The sequence below is a fragment of the Furipterus horrens genome, unplaced genomic scaffold (assembly GCF_987537825.1).
Source record: "Furipterus horrens unplaced genomic scaffold, mFurHor1.1.pri manual_scaffold_5, whole genome shotgun sequence".
NCBI lineage: Eukaryota > Metazoa > Chordata > Mammalia > Chiroptera > Furipteridae > Furipterus > Furipterus horrens.
The window spans coordinates 116,207,861-116,226,269 of record NW_028327175.1 but is presented as its reverse complement, the minus strand read 5'-3'; the positions used below and the strand labels follow the sequence as shown (position 1 = coordinate 116,226,269).

The 18,409-nt window shown below is 45.7% G+C and overlaps 2 protein-coding genes and 1 pseudogene across 2 annotated transcripts in view; 2 read left to right on the top strand and 1 right to left on the bottom strand.

The window, feature by feature from the left end:
• The first annotated feature begins 160 nt into the window (after positions 1-160).
• LOC150009359 (splicing factor 3B subunit 6 pseudogene) lies at positions 161-518 on the top strand (annotated as a pseudogene).
• A 10,454-nt stretch (positions 519-10,972) lies between these two features.
• DNASE1 (deoxyribonuclease 1) lies at positions 10,973-14,733 on the top strand. Its single transcript, XM_090277124.1, has 9 exons — positions 10,973-11,153; positions 11,605-11,752; positions 12,055-12,143; positions 12,289-12,372; positions 12,739-12,854; positions 13,086-13,198; positions 13,287-13,441; positions 14,012-14,108; positions 14,328-14,733. Exons 2-9 carry the CDS (start codon positions 11,606-11,608, stop codon positions 14,379-14,381), a joined length of 855 nt encoding a protein of 284 aa, XP_090133250.1. The 5' UTR covers positions 10,973-11,153; position 11,605; the 3' UTR covers positions 14,382-14,733.
• The window catches only part of TRAP1 (TNF receptor associated protein 1), a 63,713-nt gene continuing 59,979 nt past the window's right edge, over positions 14,676-18,409 (bottom strand). Inside the window, exons 17-18 of the mRNA XM_090277123.1 lie at positions 15,208-15,280; positions 14,676-14,992 (exon numbers count right to left, since the gene is read on the bottom strand). Coding sequence (XP_090133249.1) covers positions 14,891-14,992; positions 15,208-15,280 — 175 coding nt within the window. The 3' untranslated portion in view covers positions 14,676-14,890. The remainder of the gene's footprint in view (positions 14,993-15,207; positions 15,281-18,409) is intronic.

The window sequence follows — 18,409 nt, the reverse complement described above, 5'->3', positions numbered from 1 at the left end:
AACTTAAAATTCTCAAACAAAAGTACAATAACTGAAATTTAAAATTTAGTAGGTGGATGTTTCCTCGGTCTGATGCTGTGTTGAGCCCAAAGCTGAGCAAGCCCCAGAGGAGTAGGGAGGAATCCAGTACTTGCTGCGGTAACCTCATCAGCCCACCAAGATGGCCATGCAGGCGGCCAAGAGAGCGAACAGTCGATGCCCACCTGAAGTAAATCGGATTTTGTATATAAGAAATTAGCCCCATACAAAATCACAGCTGAAGAAATGTAGGATAATATTTGGGAAATGCGGACTTATTCATCAAATTAGAGTGGGGAACACACCTGAAGATAGAGGAACAGCTTGTGTGGTCTATGAAGACATCTTTGATACCAAGAACATGTGTGATCACCTGTCAAGATTCCATGTTTGTAACAGGTAACACCAGCAGGACATTTCAGAAGATGGATACGAAGAAGGAAGAACAATTGAAGCTTCTCCAGGAGAAATATGGCATCAACACAGATCCACCAAAGTAAACATTTTTAGCATTTTCATTTTGGAAGAAAACCCCATGAATCACCATCACTATCCTTTTTTGATTTTTAATTAATTCTGAATATTGTGATTTTTTATTTAAGGTACAAAATGACCTGCTTGAAACTTTGACAAATGTTAGAATATATTGTTAGTAAACTCGGAGCTTTTGTAAAACATGTTAGTGTTTTCTTTTCCCCCTCCTGTTTCATACCAGTGGGGGAAAAAACAGCAGTTGAACCATATCAAGAATTATTTGATGGTAGGTGGTCTTAGAGACTGAGCTTCTTGAGAGCAGGGATATTTTTGTATTCTTAATGCCTCCAGTGTGCAATACAGTGCTTAGCCATCAGGGAACTTGTCGGAAGGTTGTCATTTATTGAATGTCTATTAATAATGAAATCTTCATGGTAAGCAGTGAAGGTAGATATCTCCATTTTTGCAGATAAGGAAACCGAAGCTCATTGTGTTGGTTGAATGAATAAAATGCTTACTTTACAAAAAAAAGGTAGGTGTGGCCTTTTTGCCTTTTTTGCACCACCCAGATATCATGCAGGCCACCAGCACCATGCAGATCTGGAATTCAAAGCACGTATTTGACCATCTATGGGAAACTGTTACGGCAGTTGAAATACAGAAATACCCAAACCCTATGAACCCAGTGTGGTTAGAGTTATGTATTAGACATACATATAGATCCTTCTGGAAAGTTACACTGCCGTTGACTTCTCAGCACAGAGTGTGGACTGCCTTCCATTGTGAAATCTCTTATTGGTGCGGCAAGGTCATTCTGTAGTTTATCCTGTAGAGAAAACAATGGAACTTAAATCCACTGGTATTTCATTTACAAATATGGCTTCAGTAGATGAGAGACTTACGTATAAACCACATCCTCAGCATCCAGAAGAAACTATTTTGACTCAAGAGGTCATAATCACTGTGAATGGAGTCCATCTCGGTAGTTCTATCGAAGGGCTGATGGCAAGTGTGATATCTTCACATGCTAATAAAGAACTGCATAGAATGCCAGGACAGAATGGTTGAAGAAGTTGGGGACTAGATCTTTCAGGATTTTGGTTTAAATCTTTGGTTGAGAGGTTGTATAGGATTTTGGTTTAAAATGTGGACATAAAAAAAGAGGGTGTTTCACCTCACCCCCAAAAGGGGAGTACTCTAATCATGAAATAGGTAAAACATCACTGTCATTTTAATTGTAGATTCTTTTTAGAACATATTTTGCATACAAAATAAAAATCAGTTTGTAGATTAAAAAATAGATAAGTAAAATTCAGTAGGTAGATTTAATAGCAGTTAGAGACAGTTGAAGAGGGAATTAGTGAACTAGAAGATGGATTAATAGTAAGCGCTCCTGCAAATCTCAGAGTGACCAGCTGGCTGTGTCCGGTGAGCTTCCTCGTCCTGGCCCCTCGGGGTCTTGCTCACCCCTTCTGTAGTACCTTGGGTGGAGAGGGGGTGATGGTGAGAAGGCTTTTTGTGCTTGGGGGAGAGACTGAGGGGTTTGGAAATTTGGAGAACGTTTCCCATTGCAACCTTGTTGGAAACATTACTAGCACATTGGGAGTCGTAGAGTTCTGTGACTAATGAAATCTTTAAGGGCCTTGGGTTTATTATCAGGAGCACGAGTGTGTTTGTACACATGGGCTAAAAACTAAAGGTGTGCTAACCTCTCCAGCATACACTTTAGAAGATGCCTTTGCTTGTCTGTGATTTGCAAAGGGGGCACATATGCTGTGTTCAGGCTCCTTGTGCTGTGCAACTCCAGTGCTGCCTGTCCTACAGACATTCCGGGTACAGGTATGCCTGGGGGTGAGGAAGCAGGGACTGCTGCTGAGTGTGACTGTGAAACTGTTTTGGATTGCAGCAGTTCAGACATCTCTTCTGAGAAATTTTCCATCCTGGTTAATGGTTTCTTTATAATGAACAGAAATAAATTCCTGAGGGCTGGTGATTTGTGGCTGGGCCATGGGCCAAGGCCAGTGTGCTGAGTTGGGAAATGACTGCTAACCCGAACAGGTTGATTGACATGGATTCAAGCAATGTCACAGCAGACATTACCCTGTATATGTAGGGAAGGATAGAAGCCCCTTTGCTCTCTGAAATGCTGTCAGTGGGTTTGGCAAACACAGCTCCTGATGGGAAGAGAGGATTCCTGGGTGGAGATGGCTGAAGGAAGGCGTGCTCATGGGCCACAACGGCCGTCAGCTCAAGTCAAGAGCCACTGAGATGCTCCGCAGTGCCCCTCGTGCTTCAGGACAGGAGGCTGTGCTGTGTTCCCTCAGGAGGGTCCATGAGGAGGGGATGTTCTCTCAGTGTAGCCAGGAGCGCTGCCCAGGGAGGTGGTAAGCAGGAGGTAAGTGCATAACCCTGCTGCCTTCAGTGTTTGCCTGCGGGGCGCCTCCTACGTCCCAGACACTGTTTCTAGGCATGGGGCAGTTTCATGGACAAGACGAACAAGACCCCTGCTCCCGTGCGGCTTGCATTCCAGTCCAGAGACGGGCCTTAAATGAGTATATACAAGTAAGAGCAAACTCATTAAAACAAAGAAAACAAGTAACTGGGGTCATGAACAATGACACGGGGATCATGTGGATGGGGTAAGAACAACCTCCCTGAAGAAGTGACATTGAGCTGAAATGGGAATGACAATGTGGCCCTGGCCTTTCAGGCAGAGTGGAGGCTCCGAGCTAGAATCGCTCAGGTCTTGGTAGGCACCGGCTTTCATCTTCAGGACAATGAGAAACTGATGACAGATGTTAAGCAGGGGAATAACATTATCTGATTACACGTTCACAAGATGTGCTGGGCGACCACTGGGAGGCTTTGTGTGTGTTCAGGGAAGGACCAGTGTGGAGACTGCAGAACCCACAGGGGTGCAGACTCAGCAGGGCTGAGGGAAAGCAGGCACAAGTATTGGGTATCTGAGCATCTGGACAGAGGCCGGCCATGGTGGGGGTACAACCAGGGACTGAGTCTATAGTCTGTTCTGCTGTGGCAAGTTTATGAAGCCTATTGGAGTTGAGTAGAGATGACCCAGCTGCAGCCAGAATTGGGGACGAGGCCCCACCTCAGAAGAGGTATTTCCTGAGCAGGTGGAAAACCGCTGACCCTCAGGACTTGACAGCTGATCACTGTCTATCAACCCACAATTTCTGACAATTTGAAATCCTTCTTTCTTACCCTCCACATCCATTTTTGCCATCAATTCCTGTCCTAAGCCTTCAGCTCTCTTCCCCACCTTGCCAGTCTGCTCTGGCTGACCTTGTCCCTCATCCCAAGCCAAAGTGCTTGCTTTCCCTCCTCCTAGGCCCAGTCCTCCTCACTGTGACCAGAGGTTCTTTCTAACATGCAAAACTGGGTATTCAAAGCATTTTCAGTGATTTCATTTTTTTAAGAGCTTTTTTAAAAAAATCACCTAAGGATATATTTACTCATTTTAGAGAGAGAGGGAAGGAGAGGGAGATCATCCCTCAACTGGAGATTGAACCTGCAGCCTTCTGGTGCATGGAACAACACTCCAGCCAACTAAGCCACCCAGCCAGGGCGAGTGATTTCATTTTTAACATTAACCTTCTGTTACCTCATTTTTGGATAATGCATTGTATTCAGTTGTGTGGTTTGTAAAATTTTTGATTTGTGGAATTTTTTAAAATTAAAACTTTTAACATTCAAAAGTAGAGACTAGTATAATGAACCTTCATGTACCCCACTACCCAGATTCAGGCCAACATTTTGAAGCAGTTCCCAAACATCGTATCATTTCATCCTTAAATATTTCGGTGTGACATTGAAATTGAAGGATCATTGAAAACATAACTGTAATGGCATTATCAAACCTAAAAATCTAATAATTCCATATTCACTAGATCAGTGTTTGATTTTCCCCAATTGCATCTTAAATGATTTATTAAGCAGTGTTTTTTTTAAATGGTTAAAGAATTTATTGTTATACAGTCCTGACAAGGATCACATACTGCATTTAGTAATTTATCGTGTTTCTTTTTAATCTGTTTATTCCTCCTCTCTTCTCACTTTTTTTTTTTCCTTGAAATTTATTGGTGAGACCATCCTTAGTCCTGTAGTTTCCCACATCAGGATTGTGCTGTGTCCCCATAATGTTGGTGACCACGAGCCTCTGTCCCTAGAGGTTTGATCAGATTCAAGATGGCCTTGGCAAGTTTCTTCCTAAGTGCTGTTGTGTTCTCTGATCTGGAGGCTGGTTGTAGCAGGATGATCAGTACCTGGGTTAGAGGTTGCAAATTGCTGAATCTCAAATTCTAGTGGTTTGTCCTCATTGTTTAGCTGAAATACTCCTCCGTAAAGAGAAATTTCATCTCAGTGGTGCGATTTACATAGGAAAGACCGGGTAGGTTCTTAATTCTTTGACTTTGTTTGCCAGGTGCATAATATCAGCTTGGCTCCCTTGCCTCTCCCAAAGGTGACTGATGGTATTTTTTTTTACAACATTGAGAACTCTCATGCATTTAAACACAATTGAGATGTTTAATCTATTAAAGTTTGTAGACTTGAAATTACTCATCTCATTAGCAGTTTGTAGACTTAAAAATAATTTTGTGATAATATATTTAGTATGTTGTAAATTATGAAGGCCACAAAAGAAGATATATCAGTATAGTAAGATATATGATCTTGTAATGCAGGCATATTTAAGTATGTTAAATCCCAAACAGTCTCAGTTCAGAGCACCCCTACTTAAGGTTCAGTACTTTAAGGGACTCTTAGGCCAAAAGAAATACCTAACAATTTCATGTATAAGTCCAAACAACTTAGTATTTATGTCCTAGCAACTTACAGTAGACATTTGGAAAAGTAATATATAAATTTAAAGAAAAATGTTTTTCACTTTTTTGGGGGGGGGTTCTTATTAGTTCTATGCAAAGAAACTTATGTCATTACTTACTTCTTCAGAATGCCAACTCTGGAGGGATCAGATAGGGAGAAAAATATACAGTGTGAAGGAAAATCCTTATCCTTCTAATATTCACTGAACTTGCATTTCTATTCTTTATATTTTCATTTTTTCCCCCACTAAAAGTTTTTTGTTTGTTTGTTTTTCCATTACAGTTGTCCACTTTTTCTCCCCTCTTGCTTCCCTGCACCCTGCCCCCCCTTCTCCTACATTCAGTCCCCACCCAGTTGTCCATGTCCATGGGTCATTTATACATGTTCTTTCACTAGACCCTTCCCCTTCTTACCCCCTTCTCTCCCTCCCATCTCCCCTTTTGTTACTGTTAGTTTATTTCTTGTTTACATACCTCTGGTTCAATTTTGCTCATTTGTTTGTGTTGTTCATTAGTTTCCTGTAATAGGTGATAGCATAAGGTATTTTTCTTTCGTTGCCTGGCTTATTTTGCTAAGCATAATTCTCTCTAGTTCCATCCATGTTGTTGCAAATGGTAGAAGTTCCTTCTTTCTTTCAGTACTTATTCATTATCATTTTCCCCCTTTGTACTCGTGTTCCTCTCTGTCTCTGTTTCTTCATCTTCTTAAAGCAGACCCTTTTGTCTTGGAAACTCCTTATTTCATCTTCCATTTTGAATGAGAGCCTTGCTGGGTAGAGTATTCTTGGTTGTAGGCCTTTGTTTTTCATTGCTTGGAATATTTTTTGCCATTCCCTTCTGGCTTGTAGTGTTTCTGCTGAGAAATCTGATTATAGCCTTATTGGAGCTCCCTTGTATGTTATTAGTTGTTTCTCTCTTGCTGCTTTTAGGATTCTCTCTTTGTCTTTGAATGTTGCCATTTTAATTATGATGTGTCTTGAAGTGGGCCTGTTGGGACCCACTGTGCTTCCTGGACTTCTGTGACTCTTTCTCTCCTCATGTTAGGGAAGTTTTCTGTCATTAGTTTTTCAAAGAGGTTTTCTATCCCTTGCTCTTCTTCTTCTCCTTCTGGAATTCTTATGATACGGATATTATTATGTTTCATGTTATCCTGCAGCTGTCTTAGAACCTCTTCAGTCTTGCTCAGTCTTTTTTCATTTTGTTGCAGTGTCTGGGAGTTTTTGTCTAAGTTGTCCTCCAGCTCGCTGATCTGATTTTCTGCTTCCTCTAGCCTGCTTTTAATTCCTTCTACTGTGTTCTTCAATTCAGAGATCGTATTCTTCATTTCTTCCTGGTTCTTATTGATAGCGTCCGTATCCTTTTTCATGCTGGTGTAATTCTCAGTAAGTTCCCTGTAGTTTTTCTGGAGTTCCCTGTAGTTTCTGCTGAGCTCATTGAGCTTCTCCATAGTCCATGTTTTGACTTCCATATCTGATAGTTTGCTCCCCTCTATTTCATTTAGCACTCTTTCTGGGGATTCTACCTTTCCTTTCGATGGGGGGTTGTTCCTCTGTCTCCCCATTTTTGTGACTCCTATTGTTTGTTGGTGCTTGTTTTCCACTTTTAAGTAACCATAATTACTTACAAATAAAATGTGTGTGCCTGTTGGATTTTTCTTAAATCTGTTACACACCGATTCCACACAGTATTTGCTTATTCAATAAGTTCCAGAAACCTATAATAGCTTTGCAGAGACATGAAATCACAGAAAGAGATGTAGCAAGATATGTTGAAACCATGAGGCATCCAAAAATGTTGAGAATCACTCTACTCAAAAGTAAAAAAAAACTGTCCTGTGGTGTCAGAGTTCATTGTGGGGCCAACGGTGCCTCAACACACTTTTGGGAACCAGAGTTCTGTGCCCTATCCATTTCCCTCTGGATCTGTGGGCATCCCTCTCCCCTGAGCCATACCTTGGTGTGCAGCTGTCACCCCTGGCCCCCACAGCTCTTGGGGACAGGCCGCAGGGTCTCGTGGCACTCATTATCGCTTAAAAGGCCTGCGCTTGTCAGGTTTCCTTTGGAGTCATTTTTTCCCAACTCAGTGCTTAGAGAACTTTTTCTTTATCCTTTGATTCTAGCCACATCTGAGCTCAAGACTAACTCCAACTTCACTGTGATGTGCTGTTCCACCTACCTGTATCTGGTGCATGTTTAACCAAAGAGGCTAGCAGACTCTCAGGGTTGATGTAAAAGTAGCTCACCCTGATCAGAGAAAGTGGTCAGCTCTCAGTGCCCATTTTCCTGCTGATGTGACTTTGAAAAGTGCCAGAAGCCCCTTTCCTTCCCTGACATACCTTCTGCATTTCCAGTGTGGGACCTGGTACAGGAGCGTATCCCTGATTCCTGTCATTGGTGTTGGCCTTGGCCCTGTTGTTGGCTAAGCCTGAGAGAATGTGGGAAGAAATGGCAACGTGCAGATTCCAAGCTGAAGCATCATCTATTTTTTTACCCCTAGGGAAGTTTTTACCTTCTACCATGTTAGATGAGCATGCCTGAGTAGCTGCAGCCCCTTTCACCTGGTCCCAGAGGAGGTCCAGGGAACAGAACCCTCCCAGCTGACCTGTGGGCCTATGAGGAAGAAAAAAATGCACATTGTTGGACACATTGAATTTTGGGGTTGCTTGTTACACAGCAACAGTTGCCTGATAGAAAAGAGGTCCATGAGGGAAAGGTAAAAGAATGACGGAAAGACACCCTCTGATAGGGTCTTAGGGATAGATGGATTTTTAAAAAGTGAAATGATTCTTCTGTGGCATAATGTTATATCCATTGATTATTAAGATAACCCTAAGAGGAAAGCAGTGGTGGTTTTATCCCCTTTTTATAGATGAAGATAATGAGGCTCAAAGTGGTTGATGGTGCAGTGAGTGAGCCTGTTCTGGGCCCCCAAATCCCTGACTCCTGGGCCGGGCTCTTCTTCAGGCTGTGCTGCCTCTCATGCAGGCTTAGCTCTGAAGGCAGCCAACATGGCAACAGAGCTTGGCACTTTGTACCAGTGGGGCCAAGGTTGGGACCTTCTGGCATATTGGGGAGAGAGCAGGGACCATGCCTGGGAGCTCCCCAGATAGAAGGGGCAGCATTTGGTTCAGAGGACAGGGGTGCCAACAGACAGGTGCCTGTCACATATGCTGAGAACTGGAGTGGCCAGGTACCCGATTGTGTTCTGGCCAAATACTGGACCAGGGAGCTGCCCTGCCTTTGTGAAGTATTTATTTATTGCATGGTTCCTGGGAACATGTGGCATGGGGAATGGACTGGCTGAGGAAGATGGGGGCTTCGCCTGCTGTAGGATGCTTCCCTTAAGTCCTGAGCTGCCTGGGACTCGGAGCCCATAGGCAGTGGAGAAGTTTCTATACCCTAAGCAGGGACCCAGGAGGGAGGCTGGGGAGACCAAGACCATCCTAGGCCAGCTTTCTCACCAGGCCAAGCAGTCTTGCTAGGGTTGGGAAGACGGGGGGTCTGCTCCAGACCAGTGAGGTGGAAGTCCCTGGAGAACCAGGCAGGCCTTGGTGTCCCCCCTTCTTCGAGCTCCTTTGTCCTGTTCAGAGATGAGAGTTAAGTACCTTGTGCTTTATTTATACTGGAGAGGAACTAAAGGACTTCTGTGTATATGGAGAATTATCAATAAAAAGGCTTCATGCTGCTTAAATAACAAACAAACAAACAAAAACTCTAGGTTTGCTCACATGCACCCCTCAAAATGTCTGGCAAGTGTGTCCAGGAAAGAGACGCATGGAAGAAAAGGATTTAGGCCAATGGTCTTGCTTGGTGGTTGGCATATGGATTTTGACATGCTTAAAGCTATCTTCAGGAATTGAAAATGGGAGAATCAGCAATCAGACCTTTAGAAAAGGCTATCACGGGACTCCTGGAAGCTTGAGGACCCGGCCACCTGATTCCATCTGTCAGAGACCTTATCAAAGGATACAAGTTGATTAGCATTCTTGCTGACAGCCAGAGCTGTCCATCTGCATATTTTCATTACTTCAGGAGGTTCTGGTCTTGTTGATTTACCTAATAAACTGTTCTTAATCCTCTCAGCGTCCTCCTGCTTCATGACCAGCTGGCCTGATCTGTGGCACTTTTGTGACTTAGACCTTGGTCCCTGCTGACTTCTGCCCTCAAGCCACCCTTGCTCCCCCCACAGCCCTGCACCGCCTTCAAACAGCGAGATGCTTCCATCCCAGGAAGGGACTCGGCCTTCTCCCCATGGGGTGGAGCCCCTTGGATGGGGTATCCATGTCCTAATTCCTGGAACCTGTGAACCTGAAACCTGAAACTTACATGGTGAAAAATGGCTTTGCAGATGTGATTAAGGACCTTGAGATGGGGAGATGGTCTTGGATTATCTGGGAGGAACTTAAATTCAGTCACCTGTCGCTATGAGGAGCCGGGGGAGAACTGACACACAAAGTAGGCAGTGTGAAGATGGAGGCAGAGACTGGAGACATATGGCCACAAACCAAGGACACCCAAAGCCCCCAGAAGCTGGAGGCAGGAAAGACCCTCCCATAGAGCAACTGAAGGGAATACAACCCTTCAACACCTTGATTCTAGCTCAGTGAAGTGGATTTTGAACTCTGCCCTCTAAAACTCGTAGAGAATAAATTTCTATTTTTCTTAAAAAATTTTTTTAATTTTTTAGTTTTAGAGATGGGGTAAGGGTGGGAGAAAGGGAGAGAAACATCGATCGGTTGCCTCTCACACACCCCCAGCTGGGGATCTGGCCCGCAACTCAGGCATGTGCCCTGACCAGGTATCGAACTGGTGACCTTTGGGTTTGTGAGACAATGCCCAACCCACTGAGCCACACCCATCAGGGCTCTTGTTTTAAGCCAAGTTTGTGGTGACATATTACAGCAGCCATGAGAAATTAATACAAAGAGGCAAATCAAGGATTCTAAAAAGCAATGACTGGCCCCAAGGCCTGTCATGGACCTGCAGTTGCTGCCTGTGTCCTTGTGACTCAGGTTACCTGCACCTTGAATGCACAGGCTTTTTTTGCCTAAATAAGGCTCTTCACTGCCTTGCTGGCAACCAAGGTGGGCCGTGCAGTTCCCACCCATTCCTGGCACCCAAGCCCTGCAGCTCCTAATGCTACATCGCTTATGTACCCCATAGAGCCCCAACTTCTAGCCAAGTTGCCTGCAGCCCTCATAGCTGAGGAATTAAGAAGCAGGAGTTAGTATTGGTAAGAGACCTGGTGTACTCTAGGGCCAAAGAGCAGCCACCATGGGTTTCCATTTGCAACATGCAGCATGGGATGTCTGGCCTTGACCACGTGCTCCGAGGTCACCTCAAGCCCTGCAAATGGGTACAGCCAGGACCTCACCCTCCAGAGCACACCTGCTTCCCCTCTCTGGGAGAGCAGCACATGTGAAGGACACACAAGCCTTTGGCCCAGTTATTAGACTTTAAGTGCAAACATCACCAGGTGCTTTTTATAGCACCAAGAAATTGTGCCTGTTAAAATAAACACATGTCAATCACTCACCTGCGTGGGAAAAGCCACACAGGTAGCACCACTGTTTTGTGTCCTTCAGGTGATGCCTCTGGAAAGGTCACAGCTGCCTAATCCTTTAAAAGCGCAGGCGGAATGAGTTCTTTGTGGGGATTCAGAGCTGTCGCAGCTCTGCATGGGCCTCTCAGCTTTGTGTCTTAGCAGACTTACCTTTGTAAATTATTTTTCTTAAAGCAACAAAAGGAAAAATACCAAAGAATATCAACGCCTGGTCCTTGGGACAATTCCCATCCTTTGGTGGAAGTCACCTTTCAGGTGAGTGTCTAGTGCCCCAAGGCTATGTGACTTGTGGCCAGTTGGAGGGTGGGTACCACACCCAGAGGCCTAGGATTTCTCTATGATTGTGGCCAAACTGGGAAGAGCCCTGGCCAATCCTGGTCAGGTGGGTGCCTGGAGCTGGGAGGGTAAGGAGCCAGTGTCTCTCACCACTAGCCCACCACTGGAGCCTCTTCAGGCTGGCAACCCTTACAGGGGCCTGTCTTCTGGTGGGTGGAAGGATGAGAAGACCCCGGGGTCCTTTCCTTGGCCCTGTGTTGTCTGGCTCTCTGGACACTGGTGAGAGGGTTCAGGCTCACCCTGGCTCCTCAGCACTGCCCATGAAGACAGTTACTCAGCCTTGGGCTCCGCCACCTCCAGGCGAATGGACTCATGAGGGAAGAGGGGCACTGTCCCTGCTGAGACCCACATGTGAATGTCCCTCCTCTAGAATGAAGGGTGCCAGGTTGATGGGAGTGCTGCTCACCCTAGCTGGTGTGTTCCATGTGGCCCTGTCCCTGAGAATAGCAGCCTTCAATATCCGGTGTTTCGGGGAGACCAAGATGTCCAATGCCACCCTCTCCAACTACATTGTGCAGGTAAGTCTGGACCAGCCTGTCCCCAAGGAACCTGGGGTGGGGAAGGGTACTCTAAAAGGCCCTGTGAACACTGGGCCAGTGGCCTGTCCTAAAGGTGATCACAGACTCGGGCCTCTGCTCTCAGCCTCCCATCAGTTGTGGGGACAGGGCCCTGGCCACTGCTGTGGCTGACATCAGGCTGTAAACCAGATGGTTGGGAAAGCACCCTAGGGAACAGCAGCTTGGCTTGGAGCAGGCAGGGCTGACACTGCAGCCTCCACTCAGCCTGTCCCCGCTCAGCACCCCTGTGGCCCTGTCCCTAGATCCTGAGCCGCTATGACATTGTTCTGGTCCAGGAGGTCAGAGACAGCCACCTGACGGCCGTGGGGAAGCTGCTGGACAGACTCAATCAGTGAGTGAAAGTGACAGTGACCATCCCTTCAGGGTATGGTGCCACTATGGCTAGGCCCCAAGGACAAAGATGTGGGCAGGAGCCCTGCTGAAGACAGATGTCTCCTGTGGGTCCCTTGACTGGTATATTTGTTTCTTCAATCTAGAGATAATCCCAACACCTATCACTACATAGTCAGTGAGCCACTGGGTCGCAACAGCTATAAGGAGCGCTACCTCTTCTTGTTCAGGTAAAACATGGGCAGAGTTGAAGGCCCTCCTCTGAGATTTCTGATAGGCGTATGGGTGGGGGGTGGGAGTGCATGTGTTTTAGAAAGCTCAGGAGCCTCTCCTTCCAAGGAGGGCCTAAGAACTGGGGGCCACAGAGCGGGATCCAAGTTGGGCTGCCCACTCTCCCAAGTGCTTGCTGTGCCCCAAGGCCTCACCACATGGGCAGAGGCAAGAGGACGTGGATGGCCAGGAGCTGCGGGCTGGTGGGTCTGTGTGATATCCAAGCTTAGACTGGGCCTCCCCGACTGCAACAACAGGTCACTTTAGTTAGGTGAGGCAGTGACACCAGCCTCAGGTTAAGCACCCTCTGGCCTGGCCTTCTGCAGACCTGACCAGGTGACAGTAGTGGACTCCTACCAGTATGACGATGGCTGTGAGCCCTGTGGGAACGACACCTTCAGCCGAGAGCCAACTGTGGTCAAGTTCTCCTCCCCGTTCACCCGTGAGTGCTGTTGCCAGAGGGTCCTCTGCCCTGCCTGGCCAAGGGGCCCCTCCCTGACCCTTCCCAGACCCCTGCCACGCACCCCTTTGGGGAGCTTGCTGCCTTCCCCACCCCTAGTGCTTCAGTCTTATGCTGAAGTTACTTGGAGAAACGTCCACCCTCCCCTCCACCCTGGACTGTCTCATGTGCCCTCCGTAACCTCCTTGCTCAGCACAACCACCTTCTCCTTAGAGGTCAAGGAGTTCGCCATCATCCCCCTACACGCGGCCCCATCAGATGCAGTGGCTGAGATCAACTTTCTTTATGATGTCTACCTGGATGTCCGGCAGAAGTGGGACATGGAGGTGAGGCCCCACACGTTGGATCGGGCTCCTATGGGCTCCTAAGGGAGCTGTTCAGTCCCTGGACCAATCCACTGGTTTCTCCTGGTAGGATATCATGTTGATGGGCGATTTCAATGCTGGCTGCAGCTACGTGACCCCTTCGCACTGGCCATCCATCCGACTGCGCACAATCCCCGCCTTCCAGTGGCTGATTCCTGACACTGCTGACACCACAGTTACGTCCACAAACTGTGCCTACGACAGGTGAGCCGGGTCTACGCACCCCATGGGTTCTGCAGACCCAGGGGAGTGATGGGGACACACCTCTACAAGCAGCTGTGACTTCTATCTAGGCCCAGCTTCAGATATGGTTCCCAGGACCTGAGGGGACACCCTCCTGAGCTTTAGCCCACTGATGACGTGGAATAAAAAGCAGCATTGCGTAGTTTTAAGAAGAGCACATGGAGGGATAACATGATGCCAGTTTTCTCCTCTGAGCAGTCCCAGGTGTATGGGTCAGCCAGTGGTGCCAGGTTGGGCACACCCAGATCTGAGTCTGGCCAGGTACAAGGCTAGTGGAAGCAGGGGGCCTTCCTGAGCAGTGACACCCCAAGGGCCGTGTAGGCCAGATGGGAGCTGGTTCCTACAGGGTCATTTGGAGCTGTGATGGTGAAGGTCAGGTGCTTGGGCCGGGTGAGGTGCTCAGGACTCTCAGCTCAGCTTGTTGGGGAAGAGTTGTTAGAATGAGCTGGCAGGACATGCTGGGGTCTCAGGTTTAAGTGTGCAGAGCCAGACAGCGGGCTGAAGGGGACTTTCTCGTGCCTGGCGCTGCAGGATTGTGGTCGCTGGAACTCAGCTCCAACATGCCATTGTTCCCGACTCAGCTGCTCCTTTTGACTTCCAGGCTGCATATGGACTAAGCAACCAGACTGTAAGTGACCACCCTTCACAGACTGCTCTAACGGGGCCCTAGGACGCAGGGGTGGAGTGACAACCCATTCCACAGGACTTACAGCAGTCACTGCTTTTTTTGGTTGACCTGAAAGAACCACTTGTCCACAGCCCCGGGAGCCTCCTCCCAGGCGGACGGGACAGAGCGCCATGTCTGGGTGCATGGGCACCCCTGTGATCACTGCATGTCTCTCCACAGGCCCAAGCCATCAGCGACCATTACCCGGTGGAGGTGACGCTGAAGAAAGCCTGATGACAGCAGGTCCCAGGGCCCTGGCTGGAGACCTCCAGCTTCTGTAGCTTGCATGTGGCTGCTCCTGGGGACCTGCGCAGAGAGCTGAAGATGACGGCTAATCCTGCTGTCATACGCAGGTCCTGGGGATGGCATTGAGGAAACCAGTGCGAGTTCCCTGAGCACAGGGCCAGCGCTCCCTCTCTCCCTTCCCACTGTCCCCCGACCACTACACCAGCCTGAGGAAGGGGACGGAAAGTCTCACTGTACCTGCTGCCATCAGTAACTTACCATCAGTATGCACACAGTCTAACATTTAGATTAGAAATACTTTTTAATTTAAGTAAATAAAGCTCACAAGGGGGTGTGCTCATTGGTGGCATCCAGTCATTCCTTCCTGCGCCTCTTCCCATGGCAGAGACACACGGTTCCACTGTCATGTCCCCTGGAGCTTTAACAGAACAGGGGAGATGCAGGGCTCTCGCGGCTGCTGTGCTGCACCCCTGGGCCCCTAGGTACAGCCTTCACCATCAGTGTCGCTCCAGCGCCTTGACGAGCAGGCTGTTCAGGCGGCCCACCATGGACCTGGGGTCATCGATGAGCCCTGCTGTGATCATGGCGTTCTCATAGATCTGAAAGGCAGGGCGGTAACCTTGTTAATGGGAAGGGCCCTTTCCTAGTTCCAGCTCACTGACATCTTAATGCAGAGAGAAGAAAGGAAGAGAGCTGTTCCTTCTTAAAACAGGGTTTCAGAGGAAACCGAGCTGTCCAATCTCAAAGGAAGATGCAGGCTCGCAAAGTGGCAGCCCTCTGTTCTCAGGCTCTTGGCCAGCCTCCAGGGACTCACCTGATCGACAAGCAGCCGGGCCAGGTCCGGCTCACTCTCTCTCAGCTGACTGAGCTTCTTGATCAGTGTGTGCCTGCAACAGAAACCCCCAGAAGTAAGCTCAGGGCTGTGCCCCCAGCACAAAAGCCATTAACTTCTGAGCTCTTGGAGTTATCAGAACATTCAAAACTCTGTAACAATAGGAAAGTCCAGTATAAAAAATTAAGGCACATAAAAATTAGAAAGATGTAAATGATTATTGACAGATAATATGATTGGTTATATATCCAAAGGAACGCCCAAGAGTTCTAATATTAGAAAATGCATGAAGTACCAAAATTGGTATAAAGTAAACACTGAAGGGAAAGAAGAACTTACATAAATATTTAAAAAGGCATATATTGGTGCTTAGAGAGACCATAATTAAAGGTGAAACTTCCCCTAAATTAACCCATGCATTTAATGTTTCTTCTATACCAAAAATTTAATTTTATACCTAAACAATCTAATATAAAATTCATAAAATAAATATGGAAGAGCCAGGAGAAGCTATAGGAGGAAGTCCCAGGTATTAGAACATTTTATAAAGCTCCAGTAATAAACAGTTTAGTTCTAGAAAATGAAAAGGCAACAGTTAGTGCAAAAATGTCTACAACGTACGAAGAGCTACACACACATACAGGAATTTAATTTTAATTTGTACCTGATTAAAGATAGCATTTCGCAAGAGTGGGAACTACAGGATAACAGGCCAACCAACCAGAAAATAATCAAGTTGGTTTCCCACCTCATTCTTTAGACTATAGCAAATTCCAGAAGGATCAAATGTTAAATGTAAAAATTTAGAAGAACACAGGGAGGAAATGTTTTATAATCTCAGGAGGAAAAGTCCTTCCAAGCAAAATAGTGGGCTGGCCAAAAAGTTCATGTGTTTTTTTCCATAAAACACATTTTTCATTTTCACCAATAACTATTGATTTGGATATTCTGAGCTATGTTGGCTATCTCCCACGTGGTGTAACATTGATTGTTTTCAGTGTCTTGATTTGATTATTATCAACTTCAACGGGCCTACCTGACCGTTTAGCATCGTCCAGTGAGAAATATCCAGCACAAAACTTCACAAACCACTTTTGACACATTTGATCAGTCACAGCACCTTCTCCATACACTGCACAAATCTTTTTTTTGCATGTCAGTTGCATTTTTACCTTTCTTGAAATAATAAAGCATAATATGCCAAGCCCTGGCTGGTGTGGCTCAGTGGATTAAGTGCTGGCCTGTGAATCAAAGGGTCGCTGGTTTGATTCCCAGTCAGCGCACATGCCTGGGTTGCGGGCCAGGTCCCCAATTGGAGGTGCGCAAGAGATAACTACACATTGATGTTTCTCTCCCTCTTCCTCCATTCCTCTAAAAATAAATTTTAAGAATCTTTAAAAAAAAAGAAATTAAATATGGATGGTGTGCTGAGACTTAGCAATTCCCTTTTTAAAAAGGTAAGGACCCCTGTACAACAAGTTACTGCTTGTTTAACAGAGGAAGCCACAGATGAATCTGATTACAGAAGAGTCCAGCATCTCTGGAAAGACACATGAAACCAACCTAATGTGGTTGGGGACAAAGATAGGGAAACTTTATTATAAACTTTGATTCTTTTGAATTCTCAGCCATGTGAACATATTACCAACGTTAAAGGCAAATAGCACTTAAATAATAAAGCCTGGCCCGGCCGGTGCGGCTCAGTTGGTTGGGCATCGTTCTATACATCAAAAGATTGGGAGTTTCAGTGGACTGAGCATCGGCCTGCGAGCCAAGTGTCGCTGGTTCGATTCCCAGTCAGGGCACATGACTAGGTTGCATGTCAGGACCCCAGTTGGGAGTGTGAGTGAGAGGCAACCACACCGTGATGTTTCTCTCTCTCTCTCTACAAATAAATAAACAAAGAAACAAACTAAAAACAAATTAAAAAAAAAAAAAAAGATTGGGAGTTTGATTCCTGGTCAGGGCACATGTCTGGGTTGTGGGTTCAATCCCCAGTTGGGGCATGTACAGGAGGCAACCAGTTGATGCTTCTCTCCCTCTCTCTCCCTTGGCCTCAAAAATCAATAAAGTTTTTTTTTTTTTTATTTAAGTAAACCCTTTTGGCAATGAAAACAAGCATTTCCACATATTTCTTATGAAACTACTTTTGTGCAGAACTGGTTAAATCAAGTGGGTGTCCAGTTGGCATCAGCATCCACCTCTGTCAGGGACTTGGCTGGAAGCCCATTCTTTCCTGGAGAGGGAGGCACACACACCATATAATTTGGTACAGCTCTTATGGCAGGGTGTCTGACACACTGCATGACTAGCCACAAGCCAATTTAGCATCTTTTACCCAGTAATTCCATGTCTAGTAATTTGGCTCAGAAAATGTAAAAGGCACTTCCCCCTTCTCCCCAGTAGTTTATAAAAAAGAACATTTACGGTTTTAAAGCAACATGGGAAAATACTTACGATAAAGTGACAAATGAAAAACTTAGACATGTACTATGTATAAAAAATTTTTAAAAACCCTCAAAATATGAGATAAAAGTCCAAAAGAACATATACCAAATCAACTACAGTTACTTGTGAGGAATAAGGCTGGATTTTCTTTAACTTTCTTTAACATTTTTGGTAAAGTATTTATGTAATTTAATTTTTAAAAACTACTGCTGTATACAAAATCAATTTCAAAAAAAACCTTATCTTCAATAGTTAGAAAATTTCAAAATATCCAATAACTACAACACATCAAAGAAAAACTTTTAAAAAGTATATAGGATATGAACTAATTAAAAGTTACCATGGGGGTGAAGGAATGGAGTGAGGAGTCCCAGCACCAAACTTAGTTGGGGAGCAACTGCAGTCCAGTGAATGAACACTATGACTGAAAACTAAACTCTTGAGCTTTCCTGTGGTGCTGAGATTTGCAGTATCACCAATAAACATGTGTCTGGTACTTAATAATTTATAAAGTTATTTCACATCTGCTATTATATAGCCTTAAAAAAAAGTATATAGGAGCTATACAGAAAACATAAATTAACAAAAGACATTAAATAAGACCTAGTAAATATATATACATGGATGGAAAGAGTCGATATTATAAATATACTAACAGAATTGATATCGTAAGTATACTAACTTGAAATTAATTTATACACAAGTGAGGAGTAGCCACGACATGCTTGAAGGGAAA

What these genes read in the sequence shown, in the direction of transcription:
- DNASE1 (XM_090277124.1), top strand. Translation starts at nt 11,606, where the DNA reads ATGAAGGGTGCCAGGTTGATGGGAGTGCTGCTCACCCTAGCTGGTGTG. An exon ending in CGCTACCTCTTCTTGTTCAG is followed by an intron (nt 12,373 to 12,738) that starts GTAAAACATGGG and finishes GGCCTTCTGCAG; the next exon opens with ACCTGACCAGGTGACAGTAG. An exon ending in GTTCTCCTCCCCGTTCACCC is followed by an intron (nt 12,855 to 13,085) that starts GTGAGTGCTGTT and finishes CCTTCTCCTTAG; the next exon opens with AGGTCAAGGAGTTCGCCATC.